Source organism: Myxocyprinus asiaticus, chromosome 41 (genome assembly GCF_019703515.2).
Source record: "Myxocyprinus asiaticus isolate MX2 ecotype Aquarium Trade chromosome 41, UBuf_Myxa_2, whole genome shotgun sequence".
In the NCBI taxonomy this organism is placed as follows: domain Eukaryota; kingdom Metazoa; phylum Chordata; class Actinopteri; order Cypriniformes; family Catostomidae; genus Myxocyprinus; species Myxocyprinus asiaticus.
In genome coordinates, this window is record NC_059384.1 from 38,022,137 (window position 1) to 38,039,847 (window position 17,711).

A 17,711-nucleotide genomic window follows, 5' to 3' on the forward strand; every position below is an offset into this window, starting at 1 on the left:
GGAACCACTCATTCAGATATTCTCTTCGGAGCCGAACGGACGATGTTCACTGAGCTGAATTCCACAACTGTTCATTCACCTCTGCTGGATCTGACGGCGCATTTCAGTGGCTTCTCCCTCCTCTGCACTGGTGCACTGCAGAGAACGGCCCCTGGGCGCTTCGGCAGAAATAAAAGAGTATATTTCTCTAAAAGAGCGGCACACACGGAAGGTCTTTTTAAAGGCACGTCTTTTTAAAGATGCCTTTCCGTTTGTGTGTTATTCCTGGTTGCGGTCGTTATCTCTCGTCTTCTGATGGTCACGATCACTGTCTTTCGTATCTGGGCAAGACCCACGCAGAGACAGCGTTCATGGATGGATCATGTACTCATTGCGAGAACATGACCATGGAGATGTTGCGGTCGCGGCTTGCCTTCGTGAGAAAGCAAGCCACCCCAGCGGCTCCCCGCCTCGGTCTTTCTACCTACGGGTATGAGGCCAGCGCGGCTAGCACTGGAGGCGATCAGGGGACCCCAGTGGGACCACCTCTGCTGGGTATCCCCCCGCGGACCTCCCATTCCCCAGCACACTCGTCTGCCCCAATCGGGCCTCCGGATGTGTCTGCCGGCTCGTCTCACGGCGAGTTCGACCTCTTGTTCGGAGCCCACAAAGGTGATGAGCTCTTGAGCGCAGCATCAGAGAGCGGGCTCGTCCAGTCGGACGCAGAAGCCTCGGCTGGGCTCCCCCCCTCGGGTACAGTCGCCCAGTCACAGACTGATGCGGAGATGACGGACATGCTTTCCCGGGCAGCCGCGAGTGTTGGGCTAGGGTGGAACCCTCCACTCTCCCCTGAACCCTCGTGGCTCGATGATTGGTTCCTGGGCTCGCGGCGCCGCACACAGCCACGCCCCGCCCTGCCCCAGTTCTTTTCTTCCCTGAAGTGCACGAGGAGCTGACAAGGTCGTGGGAGGCACCTTTTACTGCCCTGTCCCAATCTTTCAACTCCCCCGCCCTCACTACCCTCGATGGTGGGGCGGCCAAGGGCTATTCGGCGATTCCCCCAGTGGATAAGGTGTTTGCAGTGCACCTATGCCCGCAAAGCACCACCACCTGGCACGGGCGCCCAAAGCTCCCGTCCAAGGCCTGTAGGTTTACGTCGTCCCTGATGGCCAAAGCCTACAGTGCCGCTGGACAAGCCGCCTTCGTCCTGCATGCCATGGCTCTCCTCAAGTCCACCAAGCCAAGGTGCTAAAGGAACTGCACACGGATAGTTCAGCCCCGGAATTGATGCAGGAGCTGCGCTCGGAGACCGACCTTGCTCTCCGGGCGATGAAGGTCATGCCGCGGTCTCTCAGGCGGGCGATGTCCACCTTGGTGGTCCAGGAGTGCCACCTTTGGCTCTACCTGGTCGAGATGGGAGAGGCCGACAAGGCATGGTTCCTTGGTGCCCCCTATTTCTCACGTAGGCTATCCAGCACATCTTGCCCTGGCATGGCTCAAGATCCTGCACCCTGCCAGCTCGTCACCAAGGGCATCCCCCTGTGGTGATGATGGCAGGAAGCAGACGGCACCCGTCTCACGGCCGGCCGCCAAGAACCCTTGAAAGGCTTCGAAGCGCCCCTGAGATGGGCGACCCAGGGACGATGAAACCCACTGCTCTGGAGCTGGTAAGCAGATCACTCCATCCCCCGGTGGAGGGCCAGGAGGAGAATCTTTTGTTGCCTTTTCATTTCATTTCACCACATGCCCAAGTGGCTGCGGTACCCAAGAGTTCAGCAAAAGACCGGTTTCCTTGTTCCCTGGGTCACATACCTGGTGTGCACGGCCATCATCACGACCACCGTCCACCATTCCATTTTGGCAGGTTTGGCGCTCCCGATGTGAAAGTCTCCCAGGCTGTTCCAGGGGTGGTCACAAGGAGCTAGGTAAGTGCTTCAGTGTCCCTGAACTCAGCACGGCCATGACATGGCGTGGCACCTCAGGCTCCACCCTGCCGCGAGGCCCCACCCGCCGGTACGTCCAACGAGATTGTCCCCTTGGTCCCCCTCGCCTAGAGTTTGGACGCGTGGCTTTCCAACCCGTCGCGATGGCTGGTCCGGACTGTCCGACTTGGCTACGCGATTCAGTTCACCAGGCATCTGCCCAGGTTCAGCGGCGTCCACTTCACCTCGGTGAAGGGCGAGAACGCCGCTACCTTGCGCGGAGATTGCTACCCTCCTACGGAAGGGTGCGATAGAGCCTGTCCCTCTGGCCGAGATGAAGAAGGGGTTTTACAGCCCCTAGTTCATTGTACCGAAGAAAGGCGGTGGGTTGCGGCCAATCTTGGACCTGTGAGTAATGAACCGGGCTTTACACAGACTCCCGTTCAAGATGGTGACACAAAAATGCATTCTAGCGAGCGTCTGGCATCAAGATTGGTTCGCGGCGGTAGACCTGAAGGACGCATACTTCCACATCTCGATTCTACCTTGACACAGACCTTTCCTGCGGTTTGCATTTGAGGGTCGGGCGTATCAGTACAAGGTCCTCCCTTTCGGCCTGTCCTTGTCCCCTCGTGTCTTCACGAAGGTCAGTGGCAGTCCTTGCCCCTTTAAGGGAAGTGGGCATTTGCATCCTCAACTATCTCAACGATTGGCTAATCCTAGCTCACTCTCGGGATGTGTTGTGTGCACACAGGGACCTGGTGCTCTCGCACCTCAACTGACTAGGGCTTCGGGTCAACAGGGGAAAGAGCAAGCTCCTCCCGGTTCAGAGCATCTCTTTTCTCAGCTTGGAGTTGGACTCAGTCTCGTTGACAGCGCGCCTCACGAACGAGCGTGCACAGTCGGTGCTGACCTGTTTGAAGGCGTTCAGACAGAAGACAGTGGTTCCACTGAAACTGTTTCAGAAGCTCCTGGGGCATATAGCATCCTCAGCGGTGGCCACTCTGCTCGGGTTGATGCATATGAGACCGCTTCAGCACTGGCTAGAGACTCGAGTCCCGAGATGGGCATGGCACCGCGGGACACATCGCATGGCCATCACACCAGTCTGTCACCGCCTCTTCAGCCCTTGGACCGACCTCACATTTCTACAGGCAGGTGTTCCCTTAGAGCAGGTCTCCAGGTGCTTCCCAAGAATCCTCCCACTGCCCGCTCTGGTACGCCCTGACTGAGGCACCTCTCGGTATAGACACGCTGGCTTGCAGCTGGCCCCCTGGAATTTGCAAATATGCGTTTTCCCCAGTGAGCCTACTTGCACAGACCCTGTGCAAGGTTAGGGAGGACGAGGAGCAGGTCGTCCTGGTAGCACCTTACTGGCCCACCCAGACATGGTTCTCAGATCTCACACACCTCGTGACAGCCCCCCCCCGGCGAATTCCCCTGAGGAAGGACCTTCTTTCTCAGGGATGGGGCACCATCTGGCTCCCGCGACCAGGCCTCTGGAATCTCCATGTCTGGCCCCTGGACGGGATGCGGAAGACTTAAGCGGCCTACGACCTGCAGTGGTAGACACGATCACTCAGGCTAGGGCCCCCTCTACGAGGCGCCTGTATGCCTTGAAGTGGCGTCTGTTTGCTAAGTGGTGTTCTTCCCGACACGAAGACCCCCAGAGATGTGCAGTCGGATCAGTGCATTCCTTCCTGCAGGAGAGGTTGCAAGGGCGGTTGTCCCCCTCCACCTTGAAGGTGTATGTAGCCGCTATAGCGGCACACCATGACACAGTGGACGGTAAGTCCTTAGGGAAGCACAACCTGATCATCAGGTTCCTGAGAGGTGCCAGGAGGTTGAATCCCTTCAGACCGCGCCTCGTTCCCTCGTGGGACCACTCTGTAGTTCTTAAAGGTCTACAGAGAGCCCCCTTTGAGCACTTGCAGTCAGCTGAGCTTAAGGCACTCTCTTTGAAGACTGCCCTCCTGACTGCGCTCACTTCCATCAAGAGGGTAGGAGACCTGCAAGCGTGCTCCGTCAGCAAAACGTGCCTGGAGTTCGGTTCGGGCTACTCTCACGTGATCCTGAGACCCTGACCGGGCTATGTGCCCAAAGTTCCCACGACCCCTTTTAGGAACCAGGTGGTGAACCTGCAAGCGCTGCCCCAGGAAGAGGCAGACCCAGCCCTGTCCGGTGCACGCTTTATGCATCTATTTGGATCGCACGCAGAGCTTTAGAGTCTCTGAGCAGCTCTTTGTCTGCTTTGGTGGACAGCAGAAAGGAAGTGCTGTCTCCAAGCAGAGGATAGCCCACTGGCTCATTGACACCATAACAATGGCATATCACGCCCAGGACGTGCCGCCCCCAGCAGGGCTACGAGCCCATTCTACCAGGAGTGTAGCGGCCTTCTGGACCTTGACCAGTGGCGCCTCTCTAACAGACATTTGCAGAGCAGCGGGCTGGGCAACACCCAACACCTTTTTGAGGTTCTGCAATCTCCGGGTGGATCCGGTTTCATCCTGTGTAGTGGCAGGCACAAGCAGGTAAGTCCGGGAAAGCTGGCCAGGTGTATCGCTTGTGCATAGCGCCTTTCACCTCCCCTGAGCTGAAGACATGCGCTGTTGACTCCCAGTAGTGTTCACAAACTGTGTTCCCTGGATGATTTCCTTTGAGCCCTGTGGCAGACGAGTTTGCAGAGAAAATCGCTGCCGGCTCAGTACATGTGCTAACTAAGCCCTGTACTGGGGTAGGTGCTCTGCATGTGTTGCTTCCCCGTAGGTAACCCCATGCAACGTATATCTTCCACTAATTCGTTTCCCTGTTGGTAAACTGTGTCTTGCTTGGGCAGAGGCCCCTCTGCCCCAGTCACCATGCTTGTAGAAACCGTAGGGTAGGACCTACCATGGGACTTCTCCACATGACATACTTCCGACAAAGCTCGGCAAGACCATGTGACCACTCAAAATACATTTATTTAAACACCATTTTGATTATAAAATTGAAATAATCTGTTGATATGGAGTTCAGAAAACAGTATTGGACTCTGTATTGGCAAGTATCAGAAATAAAGTATCAGTACTAATTCTCATTCTCAAAAAAATGGTATCGAGACATCTCTAGTTTTTAGTATTCAAATGGACTTGCTATAATACAATAACACATTTGCAAATATGGAGAGGACTAATAATGCCCCATTCACACATGCAGTGACTTCTAGAGACAAAGCAACATGATTTCATTCATTTTCAATGAGAGCTGGTGACTTCCGGCAAAACGAGCAATAGCGACTAGATGTGGGCATGTCCAGCAACTTCAGAAAGTTGAGAAAAGTTTAATTTTTGCAAATCAGGAGTGACTTTCGGCAGTGACTACCAATAGGATAGAAGACAGTGCCAGGGGAGCTCATGTCACCCGTCTCCATTGGAAATTCAAGTTTTTGAGAGCGATTTCACTGTTCTGGACTCAAGATGGTGCCGAGTATGGCTGCTGCGTTGCGAGCTCCGACACAACATTGTAGTTTTTTGTTTGATTTGTTTACAATTCTTATGTGTTTTGTCTTGGATGTTGTCTGCCTTATTGTCTATGACAGACAAACACTTTTGGACACTGGTTCTGCAATTACACTGTAGACTGGACTTTAAATTCCTCAACGGGTTCTCCGTGCACCGAGCGGAGAGAGCAAAGGCCTCTCAGGTAAAAGCAGCGGTGGTGGTGTATATTGTGTGATCAGAGGAACGTACATTCTATCAAGTCTTTCTGCTCTCCTGATCTGGAATTTCTCATGCTGCTGTGTCGACCATTCTGACTACCGAGGAAATTCACAGCAGTCATTATCACAGCTGTGTACATCCCGCCACAAACCGCCACAGACCGGGCACTCAAGGAACTGTATAGGATTATAAGCAAGCAGGAAACTGTGCACCCTGAGGCCACGTTCATTGTGACCAGGGACTTTAACAAAGTCAATCTCAAATCAGTCGCACCAAAATACCACCAACACATCAGTTTTAACATACGAGGGGACCGGGTTTTGGACCATTGCTACTCTCCCTTCCAGGATGGCTACAAATCTCTCCCCCGCCCACCATTTGGCAAATCGGACCACTCTTCTGTTCTGCTTCTGCCCACTTACAGGCAGAAACTGAAACAGGAAGCACCCACCCTCAGAATGATCCAGTGCTGGTCGGACCAATCAGACTCTATGCTACAAGACTGTTTTGATCAAGCGGACTGGGAGATGTTCCGGTCTGCCTCTGATGATGACATCGAGCTTTACGCTGATAGTGTCACATGTTTCATTAGAAAGCGCATAGAGGATGTTGTTCCGTCCAAAACAATACGGATCTACCCGAACCAGAAACCCTGGATTAATAGCGATGTTAGAGCTGCACTTAATGCGCAGACCTCCACTTTTAATTCCGGGAACGTGGAGGAGCATAAACAAGCCAGTTATGCCCTCCGAAAAACTATCAGAGCAGCAAAACGCCAGTATAGGAACAAGACTGAAGGACAGTTTAACACCACCAACTCTAAAAGCATGTGGCAGGGAATTAATATCATCATGGACTTTAAAGGGAATAAAAACTCTGCTGTGAACAACTGCTGCCTCTCTCCCAGATGAGCTAAATACTTTTTATGCAGGTTTCGAGGGAAATAGCACTGCCCTCGCGGAGAGAGCTCTCGCGGCTGAAGCTACAGAGGTTAGTTCACTCTCCGTCTCTCCTTCTGACGGGTGAATGTCCGTAAAGCCGCGGGTCCAGACGGCATTCCAGGACATGTCATCAGATCGTGTGCGAACCAACTGGCTGGTGTTTTTATGGACATTTTCAACCTTTCCCTCTCTTTGTCTGTAGTCCCCACATGCTTTAAAATGTCCACCATTGTGCCTGTACCAAAGCAATCCAAAATCACTTGCTTAAATGACTGGTGTCCTGTTGCTCTGACCCCCATCATCAGCAAATGCTTTGAGAGACTAATCAGAGATTACATCTGCTCTGTGCTGCCTTCATCACTGGACCCATTGCAGTTTGCTTACCGCAACAACCGCTCCACTGATGATGCCATTGCATCTACACTACACACTGCTCTCTCCCACCTGGAAAAAAGGGACACTTATGTGAGAATGCTGTTTGTAGTCTACAGCTCAGCATTCAACACCATAGTGCCCTCCAAGCTTGATGAGAAACTCCGGGCTCTGGGCTTAAACAGCTTGATGTGCAGCTGGATCCTGGACTTCCTGTCAAGCAGATGCCAGGTGGTTAGAATGGGCAGCAACATCTCCTCATCACTGACCCTTAGCACTGGAGCCCAACAGGGCTGTGTTCTTAGCCCGCTCCTGTACACACATGACTGTGTGGCAACACAGCTCCAATGCCATCATTAAGTTTGCTGATGATACGACGGTGGTATGTTTGATCACTGACTATGATAAACAGCCTACACAATCTGTGTGCACAATCTGACACGCTGGTGTCAGGAGCACAATCTCTCCCTCAATGTCAGCAAGACAAAGGAGCTTGTGGTGGACTTCAGGAGAAGAGAAAGAGAACACAGCCCCATCACCATCATTGGAGCACCAGTGGAGAGAGTCAGCAGCTTCAAGTTCCTGGGTGTCCACATCACTGAGGAACTCACATGATCTGTCCACATCACTGAGGAACTCACATGATCTGTCCACACTGAGGCCGTTGTGAAGAAGGCTCATCAGCACCTCTTCTTCCTGAGACGGCTGAGCAAGTTTGGAATGAACCGCCACATCCTCACACGGTTCTACACCAGCACTGTAGAGAGCATCCTGACTGGCTGCATCTCCGCCTGGTACGGCAATAGCACCTCCCACAACCGCAAAGCCCTGCAAAGGGTGGTGCGAACTTATTATCTCACACTGGACTGTCATAATTATATCTTTCTTAACAACACACTGGCAACTGACTATCAACCGACAGCCTGAATTTCAATACAGTACAATACAACCTACTGTACATTTTATATATACTATATATACTATTTTTTATTGTATAATATGTATATTGTGTGTATTGTATAATGCACATTGTATGTTATTATTTGTATATTGTGTTGTGTGTAATTATGTGTATATTAGATTTTAAATTTTGTTGTGTAAATCTGAAGTTTATTGTAAATTGGTATATGTCTCATCACTGTCAAGACTGCTATGTTGCTCGGAACTGCACCCAAGAATTTCACACACTATTGCACTTGTGTATATGGTTGTGTGACAATAAAAGTGATTTGATACTTTTTTGATTTGTTCTATATGATTTGTCTGTAACTATATATATAGATATAATAAAAATTATGCATGGTAGTCTGAGTGAGTTTAATTCATACATTGATAGATCGTTCATCTTCTTAATGATAGGATGTAATGAACACTGCTGCAGGTTATATAAAACACTCTCGCCTGTAGAATGTCATTTTTAGGGACAAGAAACTTATACTTTGTCAAATTAGACTGCAATTTTAGAAATTGTTGGCAGTCTGAGTGAGTTTGTTTCTTGGGTTGATGATTTAATACACTTTCCACTGCTGAAGTTTATATAAAAAACACTCTCCAATGCAGAATGTTCATTTTCATAAAAAAATAAATAAATAAAAAAAAAGAAAAAACAGAATCCTTGTCAAATTAGAATATCTTAGTTTTACAAGCAAAATGTATTTTCTGTGACCAGATTTTCTAAAGTTATGGCCAGATGTGCAGTCTACCAATAATGTTAAAGCTACAACAGTAGGAACGCCCACTGGCAACTTCACAGTACAGAGACTAGCGACATCAAGTGATAAAGTTGCTGCATGTGTAAATGAGGCTTAAGTCACAGCAATACTATTGATATATTTGGTGAAGGAAAACAATGTAAGATCTGTTAAGTTGTTTATTAAAATCTGATACGAAGGCAAAGATGCCAAAATAAATATTGAATTATGAAGACAATCCACGTAAGATCAGGGTTTTTAAAGGGGATGAAAGGCAGAGGCAACAATATCATTTACATGTTACGAGAACCCACATGAGAAAAGATCTTTCACTTTTTAAGGCTTTTGGTGGAAATAAAATACACATCCTCACTGCTGGTTCAGGATTTCTTTCTTGAGTTCCTTCAGTGTTTAATGTTGGTAGTCAAAACAGCTCTCTATGCTTCAGTACCACCAACTGCACAGATTTTGGTAACTGCAGAAGCTCCTGATCTGTGATCTGAAGCTCATATTTTATTGGTCGGGGCATTTCATCGGCAGTTGTGGGGGAAAAAATGTACACCCTCACCATAAAAATAAACCTTGCTTTGTTGGCGCGTGCAAATGTTCAATATCTTTTTCATGGCGAGAAATTGTGTTAGGTGTGAAAAGGATAGAAAAAGGCCTCATTCTGTTGAGGAGAGGTGGGCTATTACTTTACTGAGCCATTAAACTTGTGATTTTCACCTGGTGGATGATAAAACAGGCATAAAATCCCCATAGACCTACATTAGAGAGACCCGTGCAATAAAGATGTAAACACGTCCATTTTTCAGTATCATCGTGCATTGAAATGTACATCGCCGGAAAAGCATCTAAATGGTCAAAGACATCTATTTAGTGCATGTTTCATACACCAACAATTAAAAATAGCGCAGATGGGCAAGAACGCGTCCATGATGAGTTTGTGCTCAAAACAGCAAGTGGCAGGAGCTGAATGACAGAGAATATCTTCTCCTCTCCAGAGTTGTAACTTGACACCGCGTCTTTTAAAAGTGGCTCGAGATATTTATCAAGCGGTCAGAGATGTCTGTCTAGTACATGAATATTAACAAAAATAATCCAAAATATAGCTGCAGTAATTACAGAGCCAAGCACCAAATGGCAAGCATTGCACAGCACTAACCACAACCCAAAGATCACATATGACATACTGTAAAGCACAAACTCAGAATGGATTTGAACCTTAGACTTTTCATTCTACAGGTCATTGCACAGTCAACTGCACTACAGAGCCACAACATTGACAGTTACCAAAAGGGGATACCAAGCATAGAGCAATCACAGCCAATCATCATAGTCACCATAATCAACTTTGTATTTATGTAACTTTACAAAAAAATTGAAATAAAAATTTGATTGGAGAAAAGCAAAGCAACCATTTAGTAAGCACAATGCAAAGATCTCTGTAACAACAGAAATTTTAAAGGACAGTGTTAAGGTTAAGGACTTTGGTGTTAAGGAATAGTGATGCCACAATAGGCCTGTTTGGCCTGCTCTCTCTCTGTATATAAACTGAGCACCAGTGGGCGGAGACAAGGATAAGAGGATATATAGTAGGCGTTGATGTTTTTTTGCTGTAGAGGCAGTCATGAATTAATGTACCCCTAGTGACGTAGGGAAGTAGCGGAAGTAAAGAACGAGGCGTTTTTGCAGCTTGGTTTCAATAAATGAAAAAGTTTTGAGTTCTGAAATTTATAGTATGTTTTTATAGTAGAAAGACCTCTTATATGTCAGAATGTTTAGGAAAATGTTATACATTATGACATGACTCCTTTAATGTCTCTGTCTTTCTGCTTTCTCTCTCTCTCTCTAGCCACTGGACTATGAAAGTAAAAGCAGTTTCGCTCTGAAGATAGAAGTCACTAATCGGAACATTGACCCTCAATTTCTGACCTTTGGCCCCTTCAGTGACACGACAGCTGTAAAGGTCATTGTGGAAGATGTAAATGAACCGCCGGTCTTCTCAAACATGGTCAGCAAGATGGTAGTGTCTGAGGCAGCGAGAGTGGGTACTGTCATTGGTTCAGTATCCGCCTGTGACCCAGACTCCTCCAGCAGTACTATCAGGTAGACACATGTTGTGCATTGTATGACTGTATGTTTGTGTAACATACACTACTGGTCAAAAGTTTTGAAACACTTGACCGAAATGTTAATCTTAAAAATCTTTGATCTGAAGGCGTATGCTTAAATGTTTGAAATTAGTTTTGTAGACAAAAATATAATTGTGCCACCATATTAATTTATTTCATTATAAATCTAAAATGTAATAAGAAAATGTTTTTGAAATTGATGACTTGGACCAAATAATAAAGAAAAGCAGCCAATAAGTGCCCAGCATATAGATGGGAACTCCTTCAATACTGTTTAAAAAGTATCCCAGGGTGATACCTCAAGAAGCCGGTTGAGAAAATATCAAGAGTACATTTCTGAAAATTCTAGGCAAAGGGTGAGTACTTTGAAGATGCTAAAATATAACAGTTTTGATTTATTTTGGATTTTGTTTAGTCACAACATAATTCCCATAGTTCCATTTATGTTATTCCATAGTTTTAATGACTTTACTATTATTCTAAAATATGAAAAAAATATATATATAATAAAGAATGAGTAAGTGTTTCAAAACGTTTGACCGGTAGTGTATCTTTATGATTCATGTCACTGAATTTTATCCTCCTTCTCTTTTTACAACACCAACAATTTGTCTCTTGTTGACCTTTAGATTTTCATCCTATGAACCTCAAACTTAGGAGTTTAAATCTGAATCATCCTCTTAGCTTAAAAAAAATCTAAACTAGCTGCAAACTTGCCGCAACTTTGCCACTCGTTATTTCCACGTGCAAATTAGCTTTTGGTTCGCCATGTTTGCCAGAAGATTGCAGCTATTCGCCGGTAATGGTGAACATCCAGCAAACCTTTGGCAACAATGGACAATTTGCATGTTTGCTGCAAAGCTCATTTGCATGTGAAAATTATCAGTGGAGAATTTACTTCAAGTTTGCGGCAAATTTGCCATGAACTCTCGATTTTCCTAAGGGTTCCTAGCATCCATCCCACTGACAGATAATACTTTATCTCTATCCAGAAATTTCCCTCTGTCCCTCTTACTTAATAAGGCTTTTCACACTGTGCTTAACCCTGGGTTATCATCTTTTTAAACCCCTGGTAAAGCAACGTTTCACACTTGTAATTTTGAAAGGAGGTTAGCACTTTTAACCATGGTTATGAAACTCTGCTCCAGAGTAGGGTTGGCACTGCATTGTGGCACTGCCAAAGTTATACAGTGTGAAACGATGCAGTGTTAAAATCTTACAGAAAATTGTTTAACAAAAAACATCCAATTATATAATGCCTCAGTGCTTACCTCATTTAATATTCACATGTTTGTACAGTCGCAGAAACTTTTATGTGCTGTTTATGTTCTCCATCTGAGGGAAACTGGTAAAATATAGAACAGGCAAACACAAAAACTGGCGTGATGAAAAGAAAGTATTCCTTCTGTATATGTTTTCATTAGGATTTGGATCAATGTCTTTTTCACACGTCGATAATCATAAGATTTTCCTTCTTACCAGTTTGCTCGTAGTACAATAGTATTTGTCTCTTCAGACACATTTCTCAACACAATTTTAATAAAGTGTGAGCGGCAGGGTAAATCAAAGGGGGTTGCACACTGGACGCATCTAGCGGACGACATGGCGCATTCTAAAATTCAAAACAATTATTTATTTTCTACATAGGTACATACACACTACCAATGCTCAGGGCGTCAATGTTCTGAAGTGCAAAGGAGCACAACTCAAAAGATTATTTACTCTAGCCATCACTGGATGATCTATTGTGAATATATATCTTTCATAGAGCCTATTTTCAGTTACAAGTATGTTGTTTTGTGGTTTGGCAGCTTGAATGAAATACCTATTAAAGGCTACTCTACATACAGATAAATTTAATAATAAACGTCGCCATTTCTAATTATTCAGTTTGCGCAGTTTCACCATTTTAACTAACCTGCAGCAAACTCATCAACGTCACTTTGTTAATTCTTGAAGAAGTACAAAAACCTTCATAACTCTGGACTACCATCTCCTGTGCTGCTTCAGCTCATCCTGAGTGTGTGGTGTGTGTGAAATACATATTATATCACAATCTTGTGGTCTCCCAATGCTATTACGCCAGACTGTTAAACAGAGGCCAACTGAGACAATTAGAAAGCACACACATTATTAAATATCGATGCCTAAAACATATATCGATAAAATAACGTGCCGATCAATAATCAATATATCAATATTTTATGACATCTCTAGTTTTCATAGTAGGTTTCAGAAGATGAAATTCAGACAGAGCAGGTTTTCTAGGAGACATTTCAACATATAAGTAATTCCTTTGATAAGATGTTAGATCTCATGCCCATTGCGAGTTGCCAAGTTCGTTCAATCATCATTATCGACCTCATAAATATGCAGATAAGAACATTGGCCCAGGGTTTACAAATATATATTTTGAAACCTCGAAACTTGAATACCCAGGATTAAAGGAAATTGTTCACCCAAATGATCTCATCATTTACTCACCCTCATGCCATCCCAGATGTGTATGACTTTTTTTCTTCTGCTGAACACAAACGAAGATTTTCATAAGAATATCTCAGCTCTGTTGGTCCATAAAATGCAAGTGAATGGTGAATAAAACTTTGAAACTCCAAAAAGAGGCAGCATAAATGTAATCCATATGACTCCAGTGGATTAATCCATGTCTTCTTAATTCTAATTGGTTTTGGGTGAAAACAGACCAAAATGTAACTCAGTTTTCACTATAAATCTTGACATCAGCTGTCTCCTTGGCAATCATGATTTTAAGCTCGATTACACTACACTCTGTGCATGCGTCAAGCACTAGGAAGTGTAATCAAGCTTGAAATCATGATCCTGCTTAGAGACTGCAATGGCAAGTTGTAGTTAAAAATCTGTTACATTTAGGGTTAGGTTAGGGTCATATCACTTCTAAATATATGGATTAAACCGATGGAGTTTTATGGATTACCTTTATGCTGCCTTTTTGTGCTTTTTGGAGCTTCAAAGTTTTGCTCACCATTCACTTGCATTGTATGGACCTACAGAGCTGAAATATTATTCTAAAAATCTTCATTTGTGTTCTGCAGAAGAAAGAAAGTCATACACATCTGGGATGGCATGAGGGTGAGTAAATGATGAGAGCTTTTGGGTGAACTATCCCTTTAATGCCTAAATCAAGGTGAAGTATGAACCCTGTGAAACATGAAACAAGATAACTAGGATTTCATTTATCCAGGGTTAGCCCTCCTATGGTATTCAAAAATGGCACCTTCCTTTGGTATTCACGGTCATTTTTGACTGGAAGGTTTAGATGGGTAACCTTTTTTTTATGATGATGATGATGGTGATGATGATAATGATAAAAAAATGTCTTCCAAGAAGTAAGAACAATAAAAGTATGCATTTGTTTTGGGATTTATGCAATTTTGATCTTATTTACATGTAAAATTCAAAATTTTACCATTAATCTGCATATACAAATATAAAAAAAATAAAAATAAAATTCAGTACATACACTTCTATAAGTTGAAACATGAAGAAAATATGAGAAAGTGACATAAATTGGAAGCAGATTGCTGCCATCTGGTAAACAAAATATAAATAAGATGACTTGAAAACCATGTCATGCCAGTAACAGCCAGTGATGGCTGTAGCCACATACTGTGTAGTCTGATGGTTTGTTGTAACCTAATTTTATATTTTATCACAAGATATGCATTTGGATATATATTTAGACATTATAAAACTATTATTTGTCAAAATTTAGCATTTTTAAACTGATTTGAAGTGTCAGTTTTTGCAGTTACAAATAATTCATTTCAAGCATAAAAATGTAATAACTCAAAGTAAATGCATAATAATGTCAAGAAAAATTTACATCAAGAAACAGAAATGAACTGCAAGATTCTGAAAATTTAATTAGAGTATAAAACAGAAGAATCAGAGTAAACATTTTGCAATTTCAAACATTCTATAGTAAAAATGTATTTTGCAAATGTGTGTGTGTGAGTGTGTCAGATTGCTGTCATCAGCTGGAAAACAACAGGTGACTTGTAATGCCAAGAATGACCAAAAAATGGCTGTAGAGCTCCACTTATTGATGCCCTGGTTCTCTCTCTCTGTGTGTGTGTGTGTGTGTGTGTGTGTGTGTGTGTGTGTGTGTGTGTTCTGCATTGTGAATGTGTTATTGTCTAATCCCTTCATTTCTAAGTGTGTATGTTTAGCATTGTGGCTGATTTATTGGTTTTATTTGACAAATGTACAAAAAACAAACAAACAAAAAAAAAACATTGTGTTAAAGTCTCACCTGTTCATTCTTGTGTGTGTGTGTGGGCGGATTAGGGTGGTTTACGAGGATTTTTTTAGGTTACAAATTGGTAATTACAAGGGTATTATGCTTTAAATGTGGTTTATGAGGACATTTCTAGTGGCCGCATAGTTCAAATCGCTTACTTTTTGAAAATGTAAAAATGCAGAAAGTTTTTTGTGAGGGTTAGGTGTAGGGTTAGGGGATAGAATCTATAGTTCATACAGTATAAAATAATTATATCTATGGAGATTCCTCATAAGGATAGCCAGACCAACATGTGTGTTTGTGTGTATGTTTGTGCCATGGACCACGAGCCAGCGTCCACGCCACATCAGTGTCCATGGCCATCTCACCCCCTGAGTCTCCGCCTCCTGTGGCCTCGCCCCCTGAGTCACCAGTGGCTCCACCCCCTGAGTCTCCAGTGACTCCACCCCCTGAGTCTCCTAGTACTTTGCTCTGTAGTACCTTGAACTTTGAATTCTCTGAACCTTCTGCGTCCCTTAGTGCTTTGAACTCTGAATCCTCTGAGCCCTCTGAGTCACATAGTGCCCTGAACTCTGAATCCTCTGAGCCCTCAGAGTCCACAGCTGCTTTGACTTCAGAACCAACTGAACGCTCTAAGTCCCCTGTACCTTGACCACTGAGTGTCTTGTTGCCCTGACTTCTAAGCTTCCTGTTGCCCTGGCTTCTGAGCTTCCCATTTCCCTGGCTTCTGAGCTTCCTGTTGCCCTTACCTCTAAGCCCTCTGAGTCCCCAGCTACCCTGGCCTCTGAGCCCTTTGAGTCTCCAGCTGCCCTGGTCTCTGAGCCCTATGAGTCCCCAGCTGCCTTAACCTCTGAGCCCTATGAGTCTCCAGCTACCCTGACAGCTGCCCTGCTCTCTGAGCCCTTTGAGTCCCCCATTGTTCTGACCTCTGGTTCCCCTAGTGCCTTGACCTCTGAGCCCTATGAGTCCCCAGCTGCCTTAACCTCTGAGCTCTATGAGTCTCCAGCTACCCTGACAGCTGCCCTGGTCTCTGAGCCCTTTGAGTCCCCCATTGTTCTGACCTCTGGTTCCCCTAGTGCCTTGACCTCTGAGCCCTATGAGTCCCTAGCTGCCTTGACATCTGAGCCCTATGAGTCCCCAGCTACCCTGACTGCTTCCCTGGTCTCTGAGCCCTCTGAGTCCTCCATTGTTCTGACCTCTGGGTCCCCTAGTGCCTTGACCTCTGAGCCCTATGAGTCCACAGCTGCCTTGACCTCTGAGCCCTATGAGTCCCCAGCTGCCCTGACCTCTGAGCCCTCTGAGTCCCCCATTGTTCTGACCTCTGGGTCCCCTAGTGCCTTGACCTCTGAGTCACCTGGTGCCCTGACCACTGTGCCCTCAGCGTCCTGAGCTGCCTTCACCTTTGTGTAACCAATGGCTTCACCCTACGAGTCCCCATTGGCTTCGCCTGGTCTTCCCTGGTTGCCTGGCCGTCCGCCTGGTTCACCCAATTCTCCTGGCCATATGCCTGGTCCGCCCTGGTCTCCTGCCCGTCTGCCTGGTCTGCCCTGGTCTCCTGGCTGTCCACCTGATTCGCCCTGGTCTCCTGGCTGTCCACCTGGTTCGCCCTGGTCTCCTGGCTGCTTGCCTGATCCACCCTGGTCTCCTCTTCCATGCCAGTCTCCAGGTCCTCCTCCAAGCCTGCCCTGGTGTTCTGACCATCCTCCTGATCCCAGGTGATTAACTGCTGCTATAACGGGTCACTCTTGGTCTCCTGGTCATCTGCCTGACTTACTGTGGTCTTCTTTGCCTGATCCACCCTGGTTGTTTGGCCATCCGTCTGAGTCCCAGAGGTCCCCTGGTCACTTGTCGGCTCTGCCCTGGTCTTCTGGTCACTTATCGTTTCCCCTTCTGGTGTCCTATTCACCCAGTGATGCCTTCTGGTTCCCCTTGGTTTCAACCCACACTGTTTACTCCCCTGTGGTATCCTGTTTTTTTGCCCATTTGGACTCTTACATTTTCTTTTGTTTTGGGCATCAGGAGCCACTCTTAGGGGGTTGGCTTTCTTGAATTATTATGTATTAGTGATGATTATTAATTATCTTTATTTGGGGACCGTTCTCAGAATATATTGATATATGCAATTAATTCAATTAAAGAATTGGCATGTCATGTAATTAATCTGATTAAAAATTTTAATCGATTGATAGCCCAAGTAATCTTCAATATATTTGAACTGCCAGTGTTCGGCTATGACACATGGCGTTTGACCTCAGTGACGTCAAATCTGGCACAACACATTGACTGCATCTAAAAGTGAATGCAAATTAGATGTTTGCGCTGCAGTGGAGGGAGAGATATTCAGTGAATAACAGCAGTATATTGTGATGTTGAATGACTTCACAAGACTTGGAGTCATATGGACTACTTTTATAAAACTTTTTAGATAATATTTGTAGCTTGACAGCCCATGGTTGGAGTCTGGAATGACAGGAGAGTTAATGACAAGGTCATTAACTTTAATGATAAAAGTTGACCAGGTCAATTGTGTTTCAACACTAGACTTCAGACATACTTACCAACTGTAATGACCTTTGCTTAAACTTCTCTATAACACTGTAGACACACACCAGTGTAAAAATTACCAAATAATGTGGTTTGTTGGGACACTGTTATTTCACCTGCACTGGCAGAAGTATCATTGCTCGTGACATT

General features: G+C 45.3%; 1 protein-coding gene across 1 annotated transcript in view; it reads left to right on the forward strand.

Moving 5' to 3' along the window:
* LOC127432012 (cadherin-7-like) overlaps window positions 1-17,711 on the forward strand; it is a 284,601-nt gene that overhangs the window by 178,889 nt on the left and 88,001 nt on the right. The window contains exon 6 of the mRNA XM_051682740.1: window positions 10,459-10,712. Within this exon, the coding sequence (XP_051538700.1) occupies window positions 10,459-10,712 (254 nt within the window). The remainder of the gene's footprint in view (window positions 1-10,458; window positions 10,713-17,711) is intronic.